Genomic DNA, 24322 nt, shown 5'->3' on the forward strand with positions numbered 1-24322 from the left:
CTGAGGGGTCAAGTTTCGTGTGTTACACAAAGCGGAGTATTCCTCCCTTCTCCTGGCTCTGTCTGGAGAGGGCCAGCCCCCAGATACCTATGGGTCACGATGCATTCACCTCTACATCAATAATGTATGGCTCTGCCTACATTTAACCCACCATGCACTGGAACCACACACTGGTAGGTGCTAGAGACTATATCCCCCTCTATAGTACAGAGTACAGATTAAACATATTTGAAAAGATAGAAAGGGCAATGTTTGTAAAGTCAATGTTTCTAAAGTTAATGTTTGTAAAGTTAAGCAGGCAAAATCAAATTAGATATGATGTTATGCCATACTCCCATTTATTTTCCAATCGCCTCTCTCACCTCTCATTTTAAATGTGCATGGCTGTAATTTAATATATCAAAGTATCATTTTCAATGCATTTGGAAGATGCCTGAACTTACATTTTACTATAGGCTCCCATTAGATCTCTAAATTGCATAATGATGTTGTCTGAGATGATGATATTGATTCATGGGAGGTTTGAGTGGGGCTGTAAAAGCCTCAACACTCCCATATATGACGTTTCAACCTTTCTGGGAGGTTATTGGTTATTAGTGTATTCTGGCACAAGCGTTTTTTTTTTATCTGGTCCTCGGCGAATCAAGAAGGTAACATTTTAGATTGAGTAGCCTGCAAGTTATCTAGTTCCTCAATACTTTCGATTGACTGACTAGCAAGGCTCGTTGTTAGTGTGGGTCCGAATAGTGAATAGCATTGCTTCATGGTTCAACTTCTGTCTCGCTGTAACTGTGCTGTGCATACGGCTGCATTTTCGACAGAGTTGCCCTGTAGCTCTCCACACGCGCAAGTGACAAGAAAGAGATTTCAGCACTGGAGCTGTCCACGCAATCTTTTTGACGGACTCGTATCACTCTTATCACCTATGCTATAGGTTATTTAGATCACATTTGCACTATAGATTTGTAAGTGAGGCTATTTGAGTGAGTGTCACGCATACATAAAATACCATTCAATGCATTGTGGTAAAGAAACACGAGTAAGCTAAACCCGCACATCGCCTACTTTTTATTCAATCGAAGCCTTAAAATGCTGGGTAGCCGTGCGTGAGGCACAAGAAACAAGGAATTCTCAAGTCACCGTGGAGAGTTGTCCGATTTTTATCTCAGGTAAATTCCGTTTATTTATATTTTCAATATGACAGAGACTAACAGCAAAATTGTTCCATAACACAACGTTTCACAGTTGCATTTCCAATTACTTTTTGATTGATGCATCAAGGATGACAAGGCTCGAATCGAATCTGGGGTTATTGCAGCAGCTATAGAATTTTTCTTTAACAGACAATGATTGATGGCTGTGTTTTAAAATGAACATTCATAGGCGGGATTTAGTGATCTAGTGTCATGAAGTTCCTCGCATCTCTTTATGTGCAACCAGGGTGAAACACACATTTGCGGGTGTGTAATGTAGGCTTGGCATCAGACCGTTTTGCAGCCGATCAAGGTCAGCTCTCAGACGGGTGCGGATCCTAGCCACACATGATTATGTCATGCATTATAACCTCTGTTGAGTGGTTCAACCTACCTTTGGTTCAGTACTACTACAGACTGTGTGTCCCATCCTGGGCTAATCCTTGGGTAAACACAGGCCCTGTGCCTGGAGAGTTCTAGTGCCCTGGACTGAGTCCTGCTCCACAGCCTGTGACAGATCTCCTGCCTTTTGCACAGTGCCCATTGTCAGCTTCTCTCAGCCTCAGTGTATTGGCTGGTACTGGCACAGCCTCTCAGTTTGCCTGGCAGCCTGTGAATGCCAACATGGGGACTCCTCTCTAAGGATGCATTTAGAATTAAATTCCTCCACTTCCAGGCGCTTCTGTGTTCTCGGTGTACCAGAGATATGGAATCCCAGCAGGTCAGGGAGATTTTGTCTCAAGCATTTTTGTGTATGTTTACCAGTGTGTGTGTGTGTGGTTATTTTGTGTGTGTCTGGTTGTTTTGTATGTGTGTGGGTGGTTTGTGTGTGTGTGCGTGTGTGTGTGGTTGTTTTGTGTGTGTGTGTGTGTGGTTGTTTTGTGTGTGTGTATGGTTGTTTTGTGTGTGCTTGTATTTGTGTTTACAATTCTGCTCACTGGTGAAGGCCTGGCCTGGTTGAACTCGTTAGTGTAATTAGTTCCAGGTCTTTGCTCTGTGGGTCCATGGATGAGATCCTTGGCTAAATGGGATTCATTCCCATGAACAGAAATGCTATGTGGCGCCCCCATTCAATTAATCTCCCCGCACAATCCCGGCATGAAAAGGAGGACTGGTTGGGATTCTAATCTACACATACCGAGAATGGACCTGTGAAGAAAAACATGTCACTACTGTCACATGGACAACCAACTCTGTAGTCAGACCCAGCACCTTAACCCCTACTGTCAAACTGGGTTCATTACAGAAACTAGAGCTGTTCTTTATGATAATAAACTGTCTGTTGGGAAAAGCCTGTACAAATAGTCTAGATTAAACAGATTCTCTTAAATCCACCAGTTTGCATAACGCAGGATAAAAGATTGCTATTGTAGGAGCTTAACGTGGATGACATTCCACAGTGACACCTGTGCAGACGAGGTGTCTGACGGAATACTAATGGACAACCAAGTTGTCCTAATCAGCCCCTAATACACTGTTTTACAAGGCTCACAGGAGCCAACCCATTCTAATTCCAACCCAAGATTAATGTCCTGTTTTGCATACGCTCTGCCTTTGCCAAAATGTAATCTCTGCGGGACAAAAATAGATTCTCTATTACACCCAAGGACTTCAAGTATTTTGGGGGGTATTATGCATGAAAGGTACAAAATAAATGTCAAATCAAATTGACTGGCTTTCATTAGTGCACAGTGTTGTGTTGGTGAATTATGGTACTGTTTATTGTATCACTTCCCTTCAGTGGGCTCTGAGCAGGGCTGGCAATGCCAGACATGGTCTCGTTCTGATCAACCATGTCTGACCAGTGGAGTGTAGAGAGCCTACAAAAGGGATTACTGGGAGCGAGAGCTAGATCAGAGGGATTTAAAGAGCACCATGGCGCCATCTTCCTCCAAAAGTATCAATATTTCATTACACCAAGACAGTGCTGTGAGCTCCAGCCATCCTGTTCACCACCATTGGGTGCTTTGCTTCATAGAGCAAACCCAGATGTCTTTGTTAAAGCTGACAAGCTAATAAAACTGATTCAACTGTTTCTATAGGCAACACAAATACATTCAGACTTTATCACTCTATGTGAAAGTGCTCTTATTTAGCTTGTGCAAATTCTATTTGCTGTAGCTCTGCCAAAAACACTGCACAATCATTATTCCTGCTGTGTTACACTATGTACCCAGTTCACCATAGGCTTTACGAGTCTTGTTATATGCAACAATATGAAAGATACAAGTGCCCATAAAAGTGCCTAGAATTCTGCCCATACAGTATCTCGAGACCTAGTGGGAGAATATCCAGACTGTTGCAGTGGAGCTTGTTCAGAATGGGATTGCATCAAGTCCTGCCATGCATCAAGTCCTGCCCCAAGGAGTGGCCATGTTTTCCTCCCCATCTACTTCTAATTTTTATCCAGGGGCATTTAAATCATTCAGAGTGGTCCAACCTTCTGTGCAGAGCAGCACAGGCAGCTGCTCCTGTAGGAAGCTAGTGAACACACAGCCCGAGGGAACCCCAGCACTCCTCCTCATTTCTATGGATTTAGCCTGCGTTGTAGTATGTGGGCCAAAGATAGTTGTTTGCCACCCTCCAGATATTTTAAGTCTTTAGTCCCGTTTGTAAATAAATACAGTCTTCACATCTATGAATTCTCACATTCTGAGTGTCTCCTGAGGTAAGATTAGTGTAAGACACTCTTATGAAAACACCAGTCAAGTGTGAGGGGAAGTATAATGTTCAAATGTTTTGCATTTTTGACAGTTTCATGGCAAAAGCTTTGGGTTAGAAGACCTGCTAGGTAACCAGTGGCAGATTTCTAAATCCCTTTATTACATCAGTGTACAAAGCACTGACCCAGGTGTGTCAGCTTTGACTTGCCCACAGAAGAACAATAAATAAGGCCCTCGTTTATAATTCACAAGTTAACCTCAAAACGGTGAGGTCTCCTACACTGCTCAGTCTCTCTGTGAGCAGCGGAGGCTCCAGCTCCATCTCCATGGGAGGATGTTACGTAATGAAAGGTGGATAATGTCTTATGTCTATCAGGGGGTGCCAGGTCCTTTTAATCAGGATGGGAGTGTGTTTGTGCCAGGTCTGGTCAGCCAGGGATGGCCTCTAGTGGAGCTTGACTGTGGCCTTCCTGTGGTTCTCCTCGGATGCGCTGTTAGATAGTCTATCATAGAGCCTCAATACTGTGTCTGTCTGTCTGATGTGTCACCCGTCCCCCGTCACCTCAACACTCTGGAGGAGGATGGACACATCACTGGCTGAGATTAATTACAGCAGCATAATCATCTTCTCCTGGCACTCAAAATACTTTGATGAGCTTGTGTTCACACTATGTTCCCCTGCTCCCTGTCTGTCAGTCTGACTGTCCACCCGTCCATCTGTCTGAGCTGCTAGTTCCACAGGTCCACAGAAAGAGGCTGTACCAGTAAAGGCAGTAAAGGCCGATGGGTGTTTGGGAAGAGTGTCCTATCCTCCAAATCCTGTCATTGAGCAAGATTCAATAATATACCAAGAAGGCCCACGCACAGAAGCCTCAAAACTGTAGTCATATTAGAGCTAACTGAGAAAGAGAGGAAAGGACAGAGGCAGGGAGGCACTCCGATGGTACTCTAGATGAATGGGATTGGATTTCACACAACCACTTATCTGGAGCGTGGCTGGATGAGATTGCATTTCAGATCGCGACACGTGTCCTCTAAGTACCATGTAATCAACTTGAATCCCCAACAGCCCCCTTTTCAATAACTGAATTCATGGTCTCGAATGAGCCGAGTGGAATAAGCGAAAGTAGTTCTTTGTTTGTTACAGGAGCCACTGAAGATTACTGTGTTTTGTTCTACTCTTCCCATTCATTTTTTTGTTGATTTATGTTTAATGCTCATATCTAAAGTAATTTAATGTGATTGATGAGCATTAATGGCGGCAATCCAGGACCAGGAATGGCTGAGCTCAGTCTGGTGATAGATCATGATCCCACGAGGCACAGACTTCAATTCAACGTCTAGTCCATGTTGAAATGACATGGAAACAACGTTGGTTCAACCAGTGTGTGCCCAGTGGGATGTGTAACTGTACCTGAGAATGGAACCATTATGCACACGCACACACACACACAAAGTTGGTCAACATATCACTTTAATCGTAACTCTTGATAAAATAGCTAGTCCAATTAGCCATATCTCTCAAACAAAATGTATGCCATGCACACAGTAATGAGTACCCATCTCTCTCTCTCTCTCTCTCTCTCTCTCTCTCTCTCTCTCTCTCTCTCTCTCTCTCTCTCTCTCTCTCTCTCCCTCTCTCTCTCTCTCTCTCTCTCTCTCTCTCTCTCTCTCTCTCTCTCTCTCTCTCTCTCTCTCTCTCTCTCTCTCTCTCTCTCTCTCTCTCTCTCTCTCTCTCTCTCTCTCTCTCTCTCTCTCTCTCTCTCTCTCTCTCTCTCTCTCTCTCTCTCTCTCTCTCTCTCTCTCTACACGTAGTCATGGGAGTGCTCATGTCTAAGAAGCATCAGGTGGAGAAGGTGCAGAAATGCACCTCAGTCGTCTCCGCCTTTCAGCAAGGGGTAAAGGAACGCGCCCCATCCACAACAAACCAGGGGGAAGGATCCAAAGAGGAAAGAGAGGGGCCAACTGAAGCCTCACCACCACCCAACCTGAAGGAGAAGGAGGAGGCAGAGCACAGAGAGGCAGACAGCAAAGCGGGGCCCTCAGGGACCTCCCAGCAGGCTGCAACTCCGGCCCCCACCAGGGACGAGTGTAAGGTCAACCAGGAGGCCTGGAATAGGTTACGGGACGGGAAGGGGGTGGAGCCTGAAGATCTGGACAAGACCGGCCATCAGCTCACCCCACCTGCCTTTGTACGTCCCAAGAGAGATGCCAACGTTGACCAGCCTATGGAAATAGCACTGGGACAGAGAGAGCAGGTAAGATAGTGTGGGATACAGTACAATAAAGGGTTTACTTTGTTCTTTAAACCCCTGAATTTTTAAGATATACAGTGGGGAGAACAAGTATTTGATACACTGACGATTTTGCAGGTTTTCCTACTTACAAAGCATGTAGAGGTCTGTAATTTTTATCATAGGTACACTTCAACTGTGAGAGAAGGAATCTAAAACAAAAATCCAGAAAATCACATTGTATGATTTTTAAGTAATTAATTGGCATTTTATTGCATGACATAAGTATTTGATACATCAGAAAAGCAGAACTTAATATTTGGTACAGAAACCTTAGTTTGGAATTACAGAGATCATACGTTTCCTGTAGTTCTTGACCAGGTTTGCACACACTGCAGCAGGGATTTTGTCCCACTCCTCCATACAGACCTTCTCCAGATCCTTCAGGTTTCGGGGCTGTCGCTGGGCAATACGGACTTTCGGCTCCCTCCAAAGATTTTCTATTGGGTTCAGGTCTGGAGACTGGCTAGGCCACTCCAGGACCTTGAGATGCTTCTTACGGAGCCACTCCTTAGTTGCCCTGGCTGTGTGTTTCGGGTCGTTGTCATGCTGGAAGACCCAGCCACCACCCATCTTCAATGCTCTTACTGAGGGAAGGAGGTTGTTGGTCAAGATCTCGCGATACATGGCCCCATCCATCCTCTCCTCAATACGGTGCAGTCGTCCTGTCCCCTTTGCAGAAAAGCATCCCCAAAGAATGATGTTTCCACCTCCATGCTTCACGGTTGGGATGGTGTTCTTGGGGTTGTACTCATCCCTCTTCTTCCTCCAAACATGGCGAGTGGAGTTTAGACCAAAAAGCTCTATTTTTGTCTCATCAGACCACATGACCTTCTCCCATTCCTCCTCTGGATCATCCAGATGGTCATTGGCAAACTTCAGACAGGCCTGGACATGCACTGGCTTGAGCAGTGGGACTTTGCGTGCGCTGCAGGATTTTAATCCATGACGGCGTAGTGTGTTACTAATGGTTTTCTTTGAGACTGTGGTCCCAGCTCTCTTCAGGTCATTGACCAGGTCCTGCCGTGTAGTTCTGGGCTGATCCCTCACATTTCTCATGATCATTGATGCCCCACGAGGTGAGATCTTGCATGGAGCCCCAGACCGAGGGTGATTGACCGTCATCTTGAACTTCTTCCATTTTCTAATAATTGTGCCAACAGTTGTTGCCTTCTCACCAAGCTGCTTGCCTATTGTCCTGTAGCCCATCCCAGCCTTGTACAGGTCTACAATTTATCCCTGATGTCCTTACACAGCTCTCTGGTCTTGGCCATTGTGGAGAGGTTGGAGTCTGTTTGATTGAGTGTGTGGACAGGTGTCTTTTATACAGGTAACGAGTTCAAACAGGTGCAGTTAATACAGGTAATGAGTGGAGAACAGGAGGGCTTCTTAAAGAAAAACTAACAGGTCTGTGAGAGCCGGAATTCTTACTGGTTGGTAGGTGATCAAATACTTATGTCATGCAATAAAATGCAAATTCATTACTTAAAAATCATACAATGTGATTTTCTGGATTTTTGTTTTAGATTCCGTCTCTCACAGTTGAAGTGTACCTATGATAAAAATGACAGACCTCTACATGCTTTGTAAGTAGGAAAACCTGCAAAATCGTCAGTGTATCAAATACTTGTTCTCCCCACTGTATGTGAGAATGAATTACCATGGCAACAGCAGACTTATCTCCGTGAACTCCAGTTGAGTTAGGATGTTTAGACTGAAAAGAGACCTAAACATCTGTTAAGTATGCTGAGTCTTTAGCATTTCCCCCCATAGGTGAGATAATGTGTGTTTGAAAAAAGATGTATGCTTTTGTCACACCAGCTATTTTCCCTCTACTCTACGGTAGAGCCTTTGTGTTGGCATCTAAGTGCTCTTCATAGAGAGAATGCTGTTGTGTGGGCAGGTGCTCAGGCTGTCTCAGTGAGGAGGCCTTGGCCTCTGCCTCACATCCCAGGGTCACCATGACTAATAGGGGTCCTGAAGTGGTCAGAGACGGGGGCGGGGTTCAGGACTGGACCAGATGACCAATTAGCCGCTTGTGGCTATTAGGAAGAGCAGACTTTTATAATAGGACTCTCAGAGAGGATTGGGATTGTTTTTATGCTTTAAATCACTCTAATGGTGCTCATCAGAAACAAAAAGTAGAACAGAGAGTGGACTATGAGGAATAATATGTTACAGCTGCAGGGACAGACTAGAGAGGAGCAGACAAAACATTAAGATTAAGACGTTACTGAAACGGATGGCAATACTGTAGCAGCAACAGAATATTGTTATTTGTATTTGTATTTATTAAGGATCCCCATTAGCTGTTGCCAAGGCAGCAGCTACTCTTCCTGAGGTCCAAACCCATAAAGGCACTTACATTACATATAAAACAAAATATAAAACAGTTTATCATATAACATTATTACACCACTACATATCTTCAATACAAAATGTATAATACAAGAATATTATAATGTGCGTGTGTGTAGAGTGTGTGTGCTAACGCTTGTGTGCATATGCTTGTATCTGATGTGGAATAGAGTTCCATGTAGTCATGGCTCTATGTAGTACTGTGCGTCTCCCATAGTCTGTTCTGGACTTTGGGATTGTGAAGAAACCTCTGGTGGCATGTCTTGTGGGGTATGTATGGGTGTCTGAGCTGTGTGCTAGTCGTTTAAACAGACACCTCGGTGCTTTCAACATGTCAACACTTCTTACAAAAACTCTCCTCCACTTTGAGCCAATAGAGATTGACATGCATATCATTAATTATAGCTCTCCTTGTACATTTAAGTGCCAGCCATGCTGCCCTGTTCTGAGCCAATTGTAATTTTCTGACCACACAACTGAACAGTAGTCCAGGTGCGACAGAACTAGGACCTGTAGGACCTGCCTTGTTGATAATGGACTTCTCCCCATTTTAGTTACTCTTGTATCAATATGTTTTGACCAATATATATGTTTGACAGTCATCTTAACTTGCTCAATTTCCACCTAATTCATTACAAGATTTAGTTCAGGTTTAGGGTTTAGTGAATGATTTGTCCCAAATACAACGCTTTTAGTTTTTGAAATATTTAGGACTATCTTATTCCTTGCCACACGTTCTGAAACTAACTGCAGCTCTTTGTTAAGTGTTGCAGTCTTTTCAGTCGCTGTAGTTATAAAGATGAACATAATACTTGTTACGAAAGATAATAGATAACAGATATCAGCCCTAAATTAAATTGTTCATGTTTGGAGCTGTAGGATACTTCACATAAGAGAGGAAAATTAGCAGTGCTGTGTTTTTCGTAGATTAGTCATCAAGGAAGTACTCAAAGTCTTGGTGGAATCAGATATAATTATGATATTGGCAGGTGTCACTCCCTGTCATAAATCGACCAAGGCGCAGCGTGCATGTAGTTCCACATCCTTTTAATGAAAGTGAAACCGAAACAACCAAAAAACAAACAGGTAAACAGCAAAGAACGTGACGCAACCGAGGTGCACACAAACACACACGGAAAATAATTACCCACAAAACACAGGTGGGAAAAGGCTACCTTAGTATGGTTCTCAATCAGAGACAACGATAGACAGCTGCCTCTGATTGAGAACCACACCCAGCCAAACACATAGAAATAGAAAATCATAGAACATAGAACATAGACTGCCCACCCAAATCACACCCTGACCAAACCAAAATAGAGACATAAAACGCTCTCTACGGTCAGGGCGTGACAGTACCCCCCCCCCAAATGTGCGGACTCCGGCCGCAAAACCTGAACCTATAGGGGAGGGTCTGGGTGGGCATTTCTCCGCGGTGGCTGCTCTGGCGAGGGACGTAGGCCCCGCTCCACCTCTGGCTCGGCCCACTTAGGTGGCACCTCTAGAGCTGGGACCCTCGCCGCCGACCCCGGACTGGGGACCCTCGCCGCCGACCCCGGACTGGGGACCCTCGTAGCGGGCCCCGGGTTGGAGGGCGACTCTGGCAGCTCCGGGCAGGAGGGCAACTCTGGCAGCTCCGGGCAGGAGGGCGACTCTGGCAGCTCCGGGCAGGACTCTGGCAGCTCCGGGCAGGACTCTGGCAGCTCCGGGCAGGACTCTGGCAGCTCCGGACAGGACTCTGGCAGCTCCGGACAGGACTCTGGCAGCTCCGGACAGGACTCTGGCAGCTCCGGACAGGAGGCAGGCACAGGATTCACCGGGCTGGGGAGACATCCAGGAGGCCTCTTCCTTGGCCGAGGCACCGGATACACTGGGCCGTGGAGGCGCACTGGCGGTCTCGAGCGCCGAGCTGTCCCCACCTGTTCTGGCTGGATGCCAGCTTCCACCCGGCAAATGTGGGACGCTGGCACCGAGCACACCGGCCTGTGAATGCTCCGCCCCGACACGACACCGTGAGCATCACCCTATAGCACGGGGCCTGACCAGTCCCATGCTCGCCACGGTAAGCACGGGGAGCTGGCTCAAGTCTCCAACCTGACTCTGCCACACTCCCCGTTTCCCCCCCCAAAAAAATGTTTTGGAGCTGCCTCTCGGGCTTCAGTGACCGGGTCTTGTCCTCTAGCATTCTCTCCTCCCTGGTCCAACTCTTCCTCCAGGTTGGCGCACGCTGCTTGGTCTTCTTGTGGTGGGTAATTCTGTCACGCTCGCTATCCTCAAACTCCCTGTCATAAATCGACTAAGGCGCATCGTGCATGTAGTTCCACATCCTTTTAATGAAAGTGAAACCGAAACAACCAAAAAACAAACAGGTAAACAGCAAAGAATGTGACGCAACCGAGGTGCACACAAACACACACGGAAAATAATTACCCACAAAACACAGGTGGGAAAAGACTACCTAAGTATGGTTCTCAATCAGAGACAACGATAGACAACTGCCTCTGATTGAGAACCACACCCGGCCAAACACATAGGAAATAGAAAACCATAGAACATAGAACATAGACTGCCCACCCAAATCACACCCTGACCAAACCAAAATAGAGACATAAAACGCTCTCTACGGTCAGGGCGTGACAGCAGGCAATTTCAGCCTCCTTCATGATTGGGTAAAATCAATAGAGAAACTTCTCCTTTCCTATAAGGCTCTCTACAGATAACTGTAGTTAGGATCCTCACACATAATGATACCAGACAAGATAGCTAGAAACTATTGTTGAGTTACATCTGTTTCATAATGTGATGAGAGTATAGACCACTATGTCTCTAGGAAAAGGTTTGAGTATTGAGTATGGGGGAGGTATGATTCCTTCTGGCTATAGTCACCTGTAAGGGTCCAGGTTGGACAAGGTCAGTCCATAAGACTGTGACGATAGTAACGTTTTTCATCCTGAGGTCAAAGCAGTATTAGAGGTTAATACTAAGAGACTGACTGACTGCGCTACGGTATAAGTTCCCACTATAATAACATTGACTGTGTAGACAGTCAAACGTCTTCTGCCTGTGAATGGAGTCCTGAGGCATGGACCTGAAATCACCTGAAAGAGAGACACTAAACTGATGACTCTAAAATGACACTTAAGTTACTATGAAATAAAACAGTGCTTTGAATCTAAACTTGAATCATATTGTTTGAGTGTATGGCGGTATTGACACAACATTCTTTGCATTCACTGTTTGATCAATCCAATAACCTGTCTAGCCTGTAACATTCAGGAGAGAACAGCTAGCCTTCAACATGGTGACATGTGATTCAAAGCTGGTCTTTCTGACAGTCTTTGTGAGAGAGAGGTGTGTCACAGGGGATTATTTCTATATTTAAACCCTAATGGAGAAGCTTAATGGAGTGGGTATGAAAGTTTGATTATGAAAATATGTTAAATGGATGCTTTGGGATTTGGGGAATGAAACCCTTTATCTACTTTCCTACTTAGATGAACTTGTGGATACCATTTGTATGTCTCTGTGACCAATATGAAGGAAGTTAGAGGTAGTTTCGCGAGCCAATGCTAACTAGCTTTAGCGCAATGACTGGAAGTCTATGGAAGTCTTATCTGCTAGCATGCTAGCGCTAGTTAGCAACTTCCTTCATACTGCACTCAGAGACATAAAAATGGTATTCACGAGTTCATCTTTCTCTGGTGAAGTAGATATTAATTTACCGTTATAGGTTCAACATCCTCTTTTCAGCCCATACTACTTAGTCATTTGGATAAGTCAGTGACTTCATATGATTCTCAGACATATACAGTAGATGGATCTTTCAGCTAGTGGATTTGGAACAGAAATGACAAGTCTCCCACGTAGGATTCAACCCCCACCTCTTGCATTAGGAGTATGGTCTTTAACCCAATGACCTGATTTGCCTTTTCCCCAGCCGGTGAACGATGAGATGTGTGAGGTGTGTGAGGTGTGGACGGCCGATGACCTGTTTCCCTGCAGGACCTGCACAAGGGTCTTCCATGATGGCTGTCTGAGTGAAATGGGCTACCTGCGCCCTGAACTCCTGCAGGAGATGAGGGAGACAGCTCACACCGCGACAGGCTGGAGCTGCTACTACTGCGTCAGTCACTCAGTCAATAATCACCTCCTATTGGCTATTCACGAAGACCAACCACACTCCACAAAGACTGCTATTTCACCTTTGTATGATGCATACCCACTACCCACTACTGTTACTATAACAGACACAACTGTAAACAACACACACTTTATGAACCTGAACACACCTTTGACCCACACACACATCTGTATATAAGTGTATTATCTTACGATACTTCCAGCCAGATCCTCTTTCCCAAGTGTATGTTTATAAAAAGCCAGTAATACATCATTTGGAGGCAATGTTGAATATGTGCCAAGATTCTTAATCTCATAATGAATTAAATAGCTTGTCTTCAACATGAAGGACACTCCACTAATCTTTGGAGAAGCAATGTGCAATATGGTAAAATTAAAGTACAGACGGCATAAGGGTGCATTTCCTAAAGTGCTCTTCAGACTAAAGTAGAGAGCTTATCTTACAGATGTAGGATATTAATTTGATCCGTCTGTTGCAGGAGAATTTACTTGTAGTGTATTTGAGAATTAAAAAAGCCTTCTGAAGTTTGTAATTTCCACTTTGAAATTTCAGACTTGATTTTCCCTTACGCAAAATGTAATAAAATCCTACAAAAAATGTCCAATAATTATAATCCACATAATAATGAACATTTCCTGTTGCTGACGGATTATTTTCCTGCTGTAGCGAACTGGCTCAAATTAGGATCCTACATCAGTATTTTTGCAGACTGTGAGAGTTGAAGCTGATTGAGAGACTTTGATGAGTACAAAAGAGGCCATTTTTAGGCAGTTTGAGAAGGGACATCGATAGGGCCAATTGACTTGTTCCTCGCTGGGTCACAATCAGCATGAGTGTGAGGGAGAAAGTGAAGAGAAGCGTGATAGTAGAAGAAGATGAAAGTGACAGTGAGAAAAATACACCTTTTCATCTATGAAGAGTTGAGATCTAAGAACTGTCATCGAAGCTTCAGAAACAAACACAATTTATTTTATCGCCTGGGAAAGTCATCCAAAATGTCCCCTTTGAAATGTAATTTCACAGCTTTGGTGTTGTGTTATTCTCACATCTCCTCTCATCCACAGTCATGTGGCTTGGGGATTTGCCTGAGGTGGTGAGAGCTGGTGCTGCCGTCACCACTGACTAGACTTTTCCACTATCGAGGCGACCAAAAAGTCACCCTCGTGTCCCTATTATTTTAGTGTGGTTGCTTAAGGGTCTTTGCAACATAATAATTAATTGCTTGTAATCATTTATAATCATTTATAACTCCCCTAGTGCTCAGGATAGAGTAACCTACTGTATTTCAACTTGTTCGGATTGTGGATGAACAAATACATTTTAAAAAACTTTAAGCATTACTCGGGAGATTAAAATATAAATCGGAAACATCTAGTGCGCGTCATCCAATTGATTTCTATTGTTGACACTTATGATTAGTTCTGCTCCCTGAGGATTTCAAATGGGATTTTTTTCACCATGAACTGATCTTGAGCAATAGTTTAACAAACCTGCCAGAGAATACACAAACACAAACCAAGAAAGTGGGTTGTGGTGTTTAACTAGACACCCAGTTCAACACATCCCACTACGAACAGATACAGAAAAGCTTTCTCTCTTTTAAACATGAAGTCAGCAGTTTCCCCGTGCTAGGAGATTGAGCACTGTGGATATCGAGTGAGAGTGAGTGACTATGGTACACAGCTGATCAATGCACTCACATTTATGGGTTTATTTGCAGACCCGTATTGAACGCAGTGTGTTTACGCAAATCCTGGAAAAGTACAAATGTCACCCAGCAGGCCATTTTCAGCAGTCCCCAGATTTGATTCACCACTCCTGCACCCCTCCTCTTCTGGTGTGCTCCTGTTCTTACACCCCAGCACCACAGTTCCAAATCAGTGGCACATAGGAAGAGTTTATTTTATGATATCTGGCAAGCAGAGTTTGGACTCTTTAGCATACATGTGAGGAATAAACCATTTAAGGGATACGCCTGTCTTTCCTGGAACTATTGTTTATTTGATTCCTTTAAGGGGTTAGCAAGAATGCAAAGAGCACACACAAAGCCCTAGTGCATAAAATCTTTAAACAAAATACATTTTCGGAGGTGATGCTACTGGAAATCAAACGGCCTGATTTCCATAACCCTGGGCTATCCAGAGATTTCCCATATCATGGCCAATTATCCACCCCAATTATTACCGTCCCTCATTCTCATCCTCCATCTCCCTCCTCTCAACCTGCTCATCAGAGATAGACAGCGTAGAGAGACTTAGCATCCTCCACACACCTGCTGCAGATAATTCACTTAATAGAAGGTTTAATGTGTTCAACCTGAACTGTACCCTCGCCAAGGAGTGTAGTAAAATGGCTGCTAGGCTTACATTTTCCTATTACCATGGTAGTTTATTCCAAAACATCTAGTACACACTTGACACACTTGTCTATAAAAATAGCTTCTGAGAAACTGCATAATAAGCACACGAAGGCATTCTGGATCATTTCTGACGCACCCTGAACTGAATTTAGACACACAGCACATGAATCCATTAGGGTATGTTCCATTATAGCGCATATGAGGGCAGCGGGGCACACTTTGTGCTGACCCGTACATAATTAGCTTCAGACATGAGTTTGTATCAGATCTCTCCCTATTAACAGTGACCTTTGCCCCTTTCTCCCATAGGACAATGTGAACCTGCTCCTGACTGAAGAGGAGATGTACAGCCTGATGGAAACCTTCAAGCAGTGCAAGATCATCCCTGGTCAGTCATGGTGCTTGTGCTGCACCTCTAGAAAACAATACATTACACAGACGACAGATCTGCATTATCTGGGACAAGTAGGCCTTAATGGGTATAGCACTGTAGACAGTGAATAATAGATCAATACCCCCAGTACATTGTGTATACAGGTTGTTCTTATTCACTTCAAGCATTTCTGGGCCAACCCTCAGCATATAAGCAAAAGGTTAGTGAGAACAGAATGGTGCCAAAAGCTCTCTGTTTTTGTAATGCACAATGTCGTGTCTCTGACTGATTAAATTATATGACAGGCTATTTTATCAAATCGATAACCAAATGTTTGAAAGATTACATGATCAAATTAAACTATGCAACAGTTAACTTGATAATAACCTGGGACACCACGGAAGAGTGTTTATAGAGCAGCTGTCTTCCCGAATAAACTCTTAAAGATCTGAAGATCTTTTATATCAATAGCAGTAAATTATTAATCATCACCTTATTCAGTCTCATCTGAACGTCGTAAAATCCTTGGTTATCTGCACGAACCCTGGCTAACAAGTTGAATCAGCAATACAAAAATTGGCTTAATTATTTATTTACTAAATACCTAAATAATCACACAGAATTACATATACACAGGATAGATCATACATCGATTACTAATCATGTCATAAAAGAAAAAGTCCTTAGCGGACGAAACCGATATGACAGCTGGTTACACAAAGAAAGGGGGTTGGGTTTGAATAAAAGAGCGGGAAGACTAAGGGACAAAGGGGATTGGGTCTCTATCAGACCTTGAGAAGCTATGCTACTGTAAATACAGAATCTTATGCTTTCTAGTTACCGCCCTTTCGGAAAAGGAAAATGCATGATTATATTTACTCTGAGCTGCACTTCGATAGATGGGTCGAAGATGGAAGACTGGTTTGCCCACCAGAGATTGCCATTGTCCTTTGAAGAATCTTTCTGGTCATAGTGTTGTAGAGCGGATACGTTGAAGTACCCTGTTGTTCTCAGGAGATTGTCTGTCCTTTCCTAGGCCACATACATTTACAGCTGCAGCTGATAACTCGGCGTCTAGGATGTATCACTTCTTTAGTAAATAAGAGTTTAAAGTTCATACCAAATTACCATAATCAGCTTGCGCTGTATTCTGGCTGGTCTAGTAGAAATTCATCCTTCCAGCGTGGTGATCGTCACTTCCACGTGATGTAAATCTCATGTAAATTTTGTTATGTAGAGTGGCTATTCAACCATTCGCAACCACAGCTCACGCTGGGGTTTTCTTAGTCTGATGTGAATTGGGTCACGGGTGCTTTTATACTGGAGAAGAGAAGGGCGTGTTTCATCCCTCTCCAACCAATGTCTGTTCACTTGGGCGTGGCCACTGAGTGAGCATAGTTTACTTATGAAAACAATTCTCTCATTTAGAAGGCTAAAATTTTATTTAATCTTTTCACAAATAGTTTCATATTTAAACATTTAAATTGCACAACAATTCCATGTGAATCTGATAACTAGAATGTGTAGACTTTCCAAGATACAATTTATGTTGTCCTGTCATCAGTGATAATGTCCCAGACAACAACTGATCTGACATCATATTCTTAAGTACCAACGGACACTTTCAACTGTTTGGATTACAGAAATATTGTTCCATTCCCCAATTTGTAGATGTTACCATATTCTCTCTATGTTAACAAAGGCCTTTCCAAGAGTCCATTCTGTAGAGTGGAGAGAATAGTGGGAAAGGTATTTATGGGGGGGTCATAAACCTCACCCAACAGGGCAACGTCATAATCAATATGTCTCTTTAACTACTCGTTACTGTATGTATTTCTTAGCAATTGTCTGTTACAGGTTTCTATAAAACTGCACGCTATGTTTCAGCCTGGTTTCCATTGCAATGTGTGATATAAATGACAGGCGTTCTCGCCTTTGTGAAATTAATAATAATCATAAACTAATTGCATCTGGATCACTGCTTGTGGAGATTAATTAGTGTGTGTTGTGATGAACTGCTCTTGCTGTGTAGAGTCGTGCCTGGTGTCAGATGAGCTGCTGCAGTACCGCCACTTTGTGTCCAAGCAACTGTTTGAGAAGGACCTCTCTGATGAGCAGGAGGAGGAGGTGTTGGCCCAGTTCGCTGCCCTGGACCCGGAGAAGAGGGGCCAGATCGAGTGGTCTGACTTCCTCTACCACGAGTCCCTTGGAGTGCTCAAGAAGTTCCGCACAGAGGTATCAGAAACCATCAGAACCCACTAAACCTGTGGCATTCAAGTGTGGTGTGTTACACATTGACACACATGTGCATATAGACACATACAAACGCATACACACACTCCAGGGCACACACACACACAAACTCTCATCCTCTGGATGCCTTTGTTCCCAGAACTCCTTGGTGCGGCTGTTGAGTGCTAAGGAGCGGGACCATGTGCGGTCAGTGTTCATGAGTTTGGACCTGGATAAAGACAGTGTGGTCACGGGAGCAGAGACCCGCTGGGCCCAGCAGTCCTGGTTTCAGAAGCTCAGCAAGGAGTCCCAGTCCTGCAATGTGAGGTGAGCACAACACTGTTGAGCCCATAACCATCCATCCACAGGAGATGAGGTTGAGAAGTTAATTAAATGTCTGTCACAGACTCACAGTCAGGAGCTTCTACTCAAGGGGAAAATAGAACTCAATCAGTACAAGGTAATGTGAAAAATTCCTCAAGCCTCTTTAATCCGCTTCATACTCTAGAACTAATAACACTTAACAAAGAGATGTTTAATTTAACGTGGCGTGAGATGCAGAAACGTCAATGACTGTGCCTGAGAGGTGTGAACTACTGGGGTTTCATCTACTGGGGTTTCATCAGTTTCGTTTCCCCTGTTGCAGCCGATGAATGAACTTTTCTGCTTTGCATGCATGTGCACGGTTAGGGAAAATAAATCATTGAAATAGAGTGTTTGATGACAATTCTGATGGAGAAAGTCATGCATACGCCGAACTGTCATGAATCTTGCCCTGGAGGCAGAACTGAGTGTTTGGTATTAGTTTAAGGTTAGGGTTAGGCATTAGGGTTAGCAGTGCGGTTGATGTCAGGGTTAAGCTTAAGGTTAAAATCAGATTTGTATGACTTTGTGGCTGTGCTAGCTAGTGACCACTCTGCAGAGCTGCCTTCAGTTCAAGATTCATGACAATAAATGCCAACCTGCACAAAGTTGATTCTAATTCATTAAACAGTGAGCCCTCCTTGAGTAGAATATTTATGTTTATCATTGGTGTCAGACCCAGACCTTGGAGTCCCATTGACCCCATTAGTTCGTGGCTGCTCTGAGCTGAATGGAACAATTGACTTTAGCTAGGTTTATTTCTATCCCTCACCTCTCTTCATCTCACCGCTCCTCATCTCAGTGTGGATAATTGCACTGTCTGTGATTGGAGATTTCTCCCAGGTACTGATTCATTCACAATCATTCACTGATTGAGTCAGTGTGTGTGTGCGTGCGTGTGACTGTGTGAATGGACTACCCTGTACTGGCCTCCTTCACTGTTATATGTCATGTCATACCATTCCATCCGCCTTATCACCTTATGTTCCATCCTTCAGACTCATTGGATTGTGTTCTCCTCTGAATTGTGGGTAAGTGACAAAGCACTGCATGGGTTATCAGTATTTTTTCTTCTCTTTAGCGTCTTCAAGCCCTCAATCCACAAGTAATCTCACACGACCTATTCCTTTTTGACGTTCCACCCATAATTTCACTCACCCTCTCACCAAGGCCAGGATAAAGTCCATCTGAGGAATACTGGAATCATAGAGCAAACACTACAGGTGGGGTCTATAAAAGTCCAAGAACAATTGAGATGTCTAGCTTATACACCAAGAGCCCTTCATATGATGATTCCCTGTTGGTTTGAGCTGTGGATAAGAAATATCCAGTCCTCTCATTAGAGGGATCAAAAGGCAAACTTTTGTTCTCCTGTGAGAAGCTCTAGAAGGCTTCCCTCGTCAGCTTTAAGAGGACACGGGGGGCCAAGTGGATGTGAAAGGGTCTGGTCCCTACGCCAAGGACCGAGCATGCATTCTAATTCACCTCTTAGGTCAGACAAGACAACAAAGTGCTCTGTCTGCTGTGTTTTACAGCTTTTACATAGAGATTACTCACAGTGTATAATATATACATAATATTAAGCCAGAGAGTGCAACAAGACTGAGGATGTAGCAGAAAGTGTTCAAGTATTCATCTTTCATAGAAGAGGTTTAAATGCAGAGCAAACCGTGAGCCTGTCTCTTACTCTATCTTTAATAATTCATGAGTTGGGCTGTGGCCTGGAAGAAAGCCATTTGGTCTCAATAACCCACTGAGATATTTTCAATGTGGTTTTGCACTAGATTTCTACCTGACCTCTTCACAGATGAAACAAATTGCTTTTCAAAGCTAAAGGGTGTCTTGTCCTTGGCAGACATGTTGGAAACTCAATGCCACCTATTGTAGCGTATAGTGAATCTGTCTGTCTTGTTTGTGTGTGCTTTTCCTGCTGCAGTATTAGCCATGTTGGCCCCATATCTGACAGCAGCCCAGCCAGCTCCAGCAGTGAGAGAAGCACTCAGAAAGATGACAGGTATGTAATAAATACAATTATGTGTTTGCAGGCCTATGCGTGCTTGAGTGTGTGTGTGTGTGTGTCTGTCCTTAGTTGACCTCAGTTTAGAGGATATGGCTCCCTAACCTCCTCTCTGTTCCCGTCACCAGACCACTGAGCTGGGATGACTTCCTGAGGGAGAGTGCCATCTACATCCTGGCTGCCCGGCCCAACAGCTCGGCAATGCATATCCGTCTGCCCCTATAGCCCCAGCGTCCTCACCTTGCCTGGGCCGGGCCCCACCATAGAGAGAAGGCCACCCCTGGAAGTCCCTGTGGAGGACAGGTGCAGAGCCGGTACCATGGCACTGTAGGGGAATACTGTACCACTCAGAGACTGGACAGGACAGAATAAGCCATCAACAGATCTCTTGCTTCATTGACCAACTGACAGCAACAATCAACGACCAACTGACACCACCAGTCAACGACCCACTGACAACAACAATCAATGACCTACAAGTACTTACTGAGGGTAAAATGATAAACAACCTGACAACACAAGCTGACAATCCACTGGTTATAGATACTCCTGAAACACAGGATAAAAAGCAACAGCCCATTTTCAACACAAGCCAACAATTCACTGATGCTTTGAAAACTCGGGGTATCCTGGGAGGCACACTTTCCCCTAAACGATAACTACTATATACAGTCAATTTGTCATGCTACAGTCTTACAAACCTCTGTATGATCAATTCAATTGGATTAGAATGACAATGATAGGCTGTCTTATGCTATCACATATCCTGCTATTGGGTAAAGCATCATATTTGGATCAGCTTCTGTATTGTATCACTGTTTTGTATCACTTGGCATCATACTTGTTGATCATAAAATAGTATCTGTCATTTAGGGAGATTTTTAAGCCCCTTCAAATCTTGGTTAATGAGTGTATAGGACTGACCGTGCAACTGCTCCAGATCAGCACATGTACCAAACAGGAATAACAGCTATCCGCATACATAATATTATATAATAAGACATGCCATACATACAAGTATAATGACATATTATTATGCATTAAAAATCTGTATTTATTCCTGTACCCTCTAAGCTATTTTCAGTTTTTCCACTCACTTGTTCAAGATCCATTTATTTTTGATGATTATGATATCGTAATGGACACTAACCCAGTATCTGGCCTGTACATTCAGCCATAAGTACATTTTCTCTTGTAATGTAGTAGTCCAACCACTGCATATGTATGCTATGACAAAGTAGAATTATCTGCTGCTGCTGCCATTCCAATATTTTATTTGAACACTGTCATTTAGATTTGTACGGCTTTGAGGATTATTTATTGGAATTTAAATCAAGCATTGGAAAGGAATATCTCCTTAGGATGAAGGTTGAAGCCCACGCATTAGGCCTTCATGATACTTGCATAAGCATTGTTTCAGACCTGGCTTTATGAAGTGACATAACAGTTTGTTGATACATTTTCCAAGGTGCTGCAGTATGTCATGTTTATGCTTATGTAATGAAGGTCCCTTGTCTGGTATCCTGGCCTGAAGTAGGTCATTACTTGAATCCTAAGAGGGTAAAGGCTTTGGAATATGTGACAGTGCTGAAATAAATGAATGGCATTAACCCTCCTAAATCACACTCTGTACTACGTATTTCTATGCTAAGTGTCCAATTCCCAAGGAACAAAAATAATGGCTTTCGATAAATAATTCATTTAAACACACCATCAAAACCATTATCTGACCATTTCCCTAAAGCATCAAAAGTTGAAATGGTCATTGAGAGTTTTTAGTGTCTTTACTAGGTGACATCTGCTCTATCAAGATAAATAAAACAGTTCAAAACAGTAAATAAATAAACGCCAACAGCACTGTAGGTAGTAGTGACTAACCATTTTACCCTAAGCAGCTAACTGGACAAATAAAGGAGCGTGCCCAGGGAGTGTTGAGGGCAGAGTGGAGTGGAGAGGCTCAATGAAAACCCTCTAAGTTTCTCCAATACACACAGACACAGTATTTCATAAAGGATTACATTAACACTTAAATAACATTTGATTTGATTTGATGCTGGCTCCAGTGAGCGTAAAAGGCACAGAGTAAACCACATTCTTCCGGGCTGGCTGGTTTTGAAAGGAGCCCTACCTTGTGGAGGGAGTAAAATATTAACAGCGTATGGCTACTGCCACGAACACCACTGAGCACTATCCCTGAGGGTTTGTCAATATTGTTCTTCTGAGAAATAAAATATTAGATACTGTAGCCATCTCTAAATTGAGATTCAAGCTTGGAGAAAGAGAGGGAGGGAGCATCCTTCTTAGATGATAATATTCTAGTCCCATGTTAACTGGCAACTCTGTAAACAGTAACAGGTAGGGCTACGTCAACACAAAACGGAGCTCTGTAGCACCTCAATCAATGTGTAAAGTCGCATTTGATTTAGCCTTATAACATTTTGCTCACAGCAATACTATTATTTACCACAGCAATGATCCACTTAGAGTGACAGCAGGTTCAGGGCCCATTAAAGCCAGAGTGTGTCTATGCAGAGCCCCTTGTATGACTGAATGAAGCTCAGTGTAAAGGTTAGCCAGTGTCCCACTAAGCTCAGGGGGAAGATTGCTGACTGACCCAGCTTCTAGGGGTGTGCTGTGCTGTGTTATTGACAGACATGGCACCACAGGGATGCTGGACAATCACCACCATCCTGCTCCCAGTGGTAAACAGGAGCACTGCAGTCATCACCAGAGCAGGAGGGGGGAGAGAACAGCCGGGCCTGGCCATCTGTCTGCCCGCCCTAATGGAGCCACGCCGAAAGGTCAAGGCATCAGTTACGTCACCATGTTCATCAGCAGACTTATCAAGAAGACCCACCCTGGGAGTTCCACCGAGACAACGAGAGGTGGTTTGTGTGTGTGTGATTTTATTCAGTTCTATACTCTCTCATAAACCTGTAGTGACAGCATGCTCTGTACATTTACACAGTTCCCAAGCTAACCAGTTTCCTACAAATCGGCCATAACTAAAACATCCCACGCATACCGCCCATCTTCCCAAACCATCCATTTTAACACCCGCCCACACAAACACAACACTACACCTCCCACCTCGCTCAGCTTCCTTCCAGTCAGTCTACTGAATTTGATGTGAGCCCAATAAAGTCGTCTGGCTCCAGGGCACCTGGTTACTTTTTTAAGAGCTCATTTTATGAAATATTGAAGTGCTCCTCTGAAAGCCATACATGTGGGTGGTGGGGTGTTATAAACACCCCACCACCACCCACATTTCCCCAATACACACACACAGATGCAGTATTTAAGGACGGATTACATTAACCCTTAACAACAAAACAGGAACTCAAGCACATACAAACACACACACTTTAATGAAATCGTCAATGGCACCAACAGACATGGTCGCCTCGCTTCGAGTCCTTAGGAAACTATGCAGTATTTCGTTTTTTTATGTATTATTTCTTACATTGTTACCCCAGGAAATCTTAAGTCTTATTACATACAGCCGGGAAAAACTATTGGATATAAGAGAGATGTCAACTTACTAACATTACGACCAGGAATACAACTTTCCCAAAGAGGATCCTCTGTTTGGACCACCACCCAGGACAATGGATCTAATCCCAGAAGCCGACCCAAAACAACGGCGCCGCTGAAGGCGCAGACGGAGCGTCCTCCTGGTTAGGCTCTGTAGACGTGCACATTGCCCACCGCTCCCGAGTATACTACTCCAGTCTCTTGACAAGAAGGTAGACGAAGTTCAAGCAAGCGTTGCCTTCCAGAGAGACATCAGAGATTGCAACATTCTCTGTTTCACAGAAACATGGCTCTCTCGGGATACGTTGTCGGAATAGGTTCAGCCACCGGGCTTCTCCATGCATCACGCCGACAGAGATAAACACCTCTCTGGGAAGAGGAAGGGTTGGGGTGTATGCTTCATGATTAACAATTCATGGTGTAATCAAAACAACATACAGGAACACAAGTCCTTCTGCTCACCCGACCTAGAATTCTTACCAAATCAAATGCCGGCCATATTAGCTGTGAACAGTACATTCCCCCCAAGCAGACACCACGACGGACATCAAGGAACTTCACTGGATTCTATGTAAACTGGAAACCATATATCCTGAGGCTGCATTTATTGTAGCTGGGGATTTTAACAAAGCAAATTTGAGATCGGCAAATCCGACCACGACGCCATCTTGCTCCTACCGTCTTATAGGCAGAAACTCAAACAGGATGTACCAGTGACTAGAACCATTCAACGCTGGTTTGACCAATCGGAATCCACGCTTCAAGATTGTTTTGATCACGCAGACTGGGATATGT

The 24322-nt window shown here is 43.9% G+C and overlaps 1 protein-coding gene across 2 annotated transcripts; it reads left to right on the top strand.

The window, feature by feature from the left end:
• The first annotated feature begins 859 nt into the window (after positions 1–859).
• Positions 860–21058, top strand: LOC139552390 (PHD finger protein 24-like). Of its 2 annotated transcripts, XM_071364104.1 has the most exons (9): positions 860–1169; positions 5672–6114; positions 12446–12631; positions 15318–15396; positions 17414–17616; positions 17774–17940; positions 18975–19007; positions 19913–19990; positions 20122–20351. In XM_071364104.1, exons 2-9 carry the CDS (start codon positions 5674–5676, stop codon positions 20216–20218), a joined length of 1284 nt encoding a protein of 427 aa, XP_071220205.1. In that variant the 5' UTR covers positions 860–1169; positions 5672–5673; the 3' UTR covers positions 20219–20351. The 2 variants fall into 2 exon arrangements, with proteins under 2 accessions (XP_071220205.1, XP_071220206.1); XM_071364105.1 differs by lacking the exon at positions 18975–19007 and having other exon boundaries at positions 20122–21058.
• The last annotated feature ends 3264 nt before the right edge of the window (positions 21059–24322 follow it).

Source organism: Salvelinus alpinus, chromosome 24 (genome assembly GCF_045679555.1).
Source record: "Salvelinus alpinus chromosome 24, SLU_Salpinus.1, whole genome shotgun sequence".
NCBI lineage: Eukaryota > Metazoa > Chordata > Actinopteri > Salmoniformes > Salmonidae > Salvelinus > Salvelinus alpinus.

Bases quoted from the DNA above. Each gene is read 5' to 3' on its own strand.
- LOC139552390 (XM_071364104.1), top strand. From the start codon at position 5,674: ATGGGAGTGCTCATGTCTAAGAAGCATCAGGTGGAGAAGGTGCAGAAA. The intron at 15,397-17,413 runs GTCAGTCATGGT...CTTGCTGTGTAG, and splicing joins GCAGTGCAAGATCATCCCTG to AGTCGTGCCTGGTGTCAGAT. The intron at 17,941-18,974 runs GTGAGCACAACA...TCCATCCTTCAG, and splicing joins TCCCAGTCCTGCAATGTGAG to ACTCATTGGATTGTGTTCTC.